This window comes from Mirounga angustirostris, unplaced genomic scaffold (genome assembly GCF_029215605.1).
Source record: "Mirounga angustirostris isolate CCGP_5_RB_7025 unplaced genomic scaffold, mMirAng1.0.hap1 SCAF_13, whole genome shotgun sequence".
Classification (NCBI taxonomy): Eukaryota; Metazoa; Chordata; class Mammalia; order Carnivora; family Phocidae; genus Mirounga; species Mirounga angustirostris.
This window is the reverse complement of record NW_026991721.1, coordinates 59,158,119-59,161,642: the sequence shown is the minus strand read 5'-3', so window position 1 is coordinate 59,161,642 and position 3,524 is coordinate 59,158,119. Positions and strand designations below refer to the sequence as shown.

General features: G+C 45.0%; 1 protein-coding gene across 1 annotated transcript; it reads left to right on the top strand.

Annotated features, from left to right (window-relative positions):
• Positions 1 to 1,639: 1,639 nt before the first annotated feature.
• Positions 1,640 to 2,583, top strand: LOC123856634 (olfactory receptor 52L1-like). The gene is given in 1 exon segment (XM_045892782.1): positions 1,640 to 2,583. A coding segment is annotated over 1 exon segment (837 nt). The 5' UTR covers positions 1,640 to 1,707; the 3' UTR covers positions 2,545 to 2,583.
• The last annotated feature ends 941 nt before the right edge of the window (positions 2,584 to 3,524 follow it).

Genomic DNA, 3,524 nt, shown 5'->3' with positions numbered 1-3,524 from the left:
ACTGTAAAAATGGAAATTATAAAAAATTTTATAAAAGGAACTGATAAGAAGTTGTTTGAAAAAAGAAAGAAGAGGATTTAAAAAAAGAAAAAAGAAAAAGAAAAAAAAAGGGAGAGGATGTGATCAGGCAGGGGAATAGAAAACACCTTATACTAGAGATTTAGGGGATATTTTAATCTGTTAGAAGAAACTATCTCAGAATTTTAAAGAGAGATCAACTTTTATATATAAGCCAAAAATATGGGTAACTACTATGAAGGGATAGAATATGACTGTAAAAATGAAAAATAAAAATGTTTTTTTTTTTTAAAAAAAGGGATTGATAAGATGTTGGTTGAAAAAGGGAAAAAGAAAAATTCAAAAAGAAATAAAAAGACAAAAAGACAGTTAAAAAAAATTAACTTTAAAAGACTAAAGAATCATGGTAAAAAAGCCGTGAATTCTATGTGCAGTGGTCCCCTAGCGCTGGAGTTCTGCCGTTCTCATTGATCGGTAAACTTGGTCTTGGCTGGCTGTTCTCGCTGATCTTCTGGGGGAGGGGCCTGTTGCTGTGGTTTCCAAATGTCTCTGCTGGAGGCAGAATTGCCCCGCCCTTGCCCCCTCCCGGCTAAGTAATCTGCTCGGGTTTGCTCTCCGGGGCTTTTGTTCCCTGCGAGCTTTCCGTACAGCTTTGGAGGCGGAGAGTGAAAATGGCGGCCTCCCAATCTCCGCCCCGGAGGAGCCGAGAACTCAGGGCCCCACTTCTCAGTGAGCCCCAGAGAAAAGCCGTCAGTCACTCCCGTCTCCCCGCTCTCCGGCTGCACTCCGTGCTCACCCGGCCTGTGACCGCGCGTTTCTATCTCTGGCGCCCGACCCCGGGTGGAGTCTCCAAACCCAGCAGATCCCTGTGGTGCGCTCCCCCACGGCTCCCCCCGGGGGAGGAAGGTGAGTCTCCCCAGATCTGCCACTTGTTGGGTCCCTGCTGGAGGAGCAGGGGCCCGACTGGGCCGCGGATCACGGTTTATGGCCACCCCGAGCTGAGTGCCCGCGCCTGGGCTCCGCCTCTGCAGCCAGCTTCCCTGCTCCGTTACCTGGGAGCTCTGCCGCACTCAGGCACCCCCGGTCTTTCTGTGACCCTGAGGGTCCTGAGACCACACTGTCCCACGAGGGTTCCACCCCCGTTTAGCCACCAGAGTGACGTCCCTCAGCGGAGCAGACTTTTAAAAGTCCCGATTTTGTGCTCTGCGGCTCTATCACTTGCCAGAAGCGGCCGACGGAGGCCCCTCCCTCGCCGTCTATCCTCCCGAATATCGAATATCGCCTCGGATTCACTTCTCCGCACGTCCTACCTTCCAGAAAGTCGTCGCTTTTCTGATGAGAGAGTTGTTGCCATTCTTTTCTTCGATCTCCTGTTGAGTTTGTAGGTGTTCAGAATGGTTTGATCCCTATCCAGATGAATTCCTGAGAGGAGACGAAATCCAGGTCTCCTACTCCTCCGTCATCTTGCTCCGCCCCTCCAGCATGTTTACTCTTATCTGTAAATGAAACTAGACCTATTGCAATTCAGACATGTGGCTGTCTCACCTTAAAGACATTATCTCAAGAAAAGGGGCTTCTCTTCTTTGTGTCTCACTTTATTTGCTTGTGTTTCACTTTCAGCTTCTTTCTTCTCATGAAGATGGTAGCCAGATCTAGACACTGGGATAACCCACCAAGAATGGAGAGATCATGATTTTGGTTTCTTGTCTCTCTTTGGTCCTTTATCTCCTTGCTGTAATGGGCAATGTCAGCATCATCTTCATCATCTGGACTGACCCATCCTTGCACCAGCCTATGTACCTCTTTCTGGCCATGCTATCTGGCATTGACCTGGTGCTGGCCTCCTCCACTGCACCTAAAACCCTTGCAGTGCTCCTGGTTCATGCCCATGAGATTGGGTACACTGTCTGCCTGATCCAGATGTTCTTCATCCATGCTTTCTCTTCCATGGAGTCAGGTGTACTTGTGGCCATGGCTCTGGATTGCTATGGAGCCATTTGTCACCCTCTGTACCATTCTACCATCTTGCATCCAGGGATCATAGGGCGCATTGGGCTGGCAGTGCTGGTATGGGGGTTGGTCCTTCTCCTCCCCTTCCCTATCCTGTTGCAGAGACTCATCTTCTGCCAGGCCACCATCATAGGCCATGCCTGTTGTGAACATATGGCTGTGGTAAAACTTGCCTGCTCAGAAACCACAGTGAACTGAGCTTATGGGTTGGTAGTGGCCCTGCTTGTGGTTGGGCTAGATGTTGTGGCCATTGGTATTTCCTATGCCCTCATCCTCCAGACTGTGTTGAAGGTACCAGGTGGTGAGGCCCAACTTAAGGCCTTTAGCACATGTGGGTCTCATATTTGTGTCATCTTGATCTTCTATGTTCCTGGAATATTCTCCTTCCTCACTCATCGCTTTGGCCACCATGTATCCCATCATGTTCATGTTCTTCTGGCCACCCTCTACCTCCTTGTGCCACCTGCACTCAGTCCTCTTGTCTATGGGATGAAGACCCGGCAGATCCGCCAGTGAGTACTTAGGGTTGTCTCCCTAAAAGAATAGATCTGAACACATCCCAGTTATTTTCTTCTGAGGCACCTGCCAAATGTACTGCCAGGAGGCCCAGGCTAGTCTAGGCTATGTGGATAGAGACCATTCCACAGTGAGGAGTTCTTCCAGTCCTGCTAGTCTCATGGCAAAAAATATACCTGGGAAATTGGCTTCATCAGTAAATGGGTTACTTAGATAGCAGGATTTGTGATTATTTTTACCATCCTTTTTTTGCTCTTGATCCCAGTATTTCTCTACTCCTTGTGATATGGGACTTGGAGATAAGATCAATAGATGATACCTCTGGATATGCCATTTTTTCCTGCCTTCACCCAATGACTGTGGATCATCATCTAGTAAAGGAGTGGGAAGTCCCAACCTTTGCATGGTTTTAGTTTTAGAGTGTCTTCAAACCCTTAAAATTCCATGAGCTCTAGGTCTCTGGGTTCCCTTGTAGTAAGAGAGTGTCTCTCAAAGCATTTGAGATGTCCACTATGTGAGAAAACACCTTTTATTATAATATGGATGTTACTCATTTATTTAAAATAGACCTAAGTGGGGCAGGTAATGTAATAGGCTCTAGGAATAATATGTTATGATTCTTATTTTCAAAATATAAATTCATATGTATATAGTGAATTTCTTTTTTAAAAAGGTCTATTTGGATTTTGGATTTATTATATTTTAATTTATTTATGTGTTTTGCTTAGGATAAAGAGGGAATAAGACCCAGTATTGAACATATGTATATTTTTAAGTATTAACTAACAAAACAAAAGTAACCATGTAATTGTTATGATCTAATAAGCATAATATTTGCTAGTCTGGTGTTGGTAAATTTTTATTGAATTTATAAATTATTATTACATTTATTAATAAATATAGAACTAGTTATGCCACTTGAAAAAAGAATTTCTCTTTCTGAAATGTGGATATGGAGAGTGATGTCAATTAGATCCTCC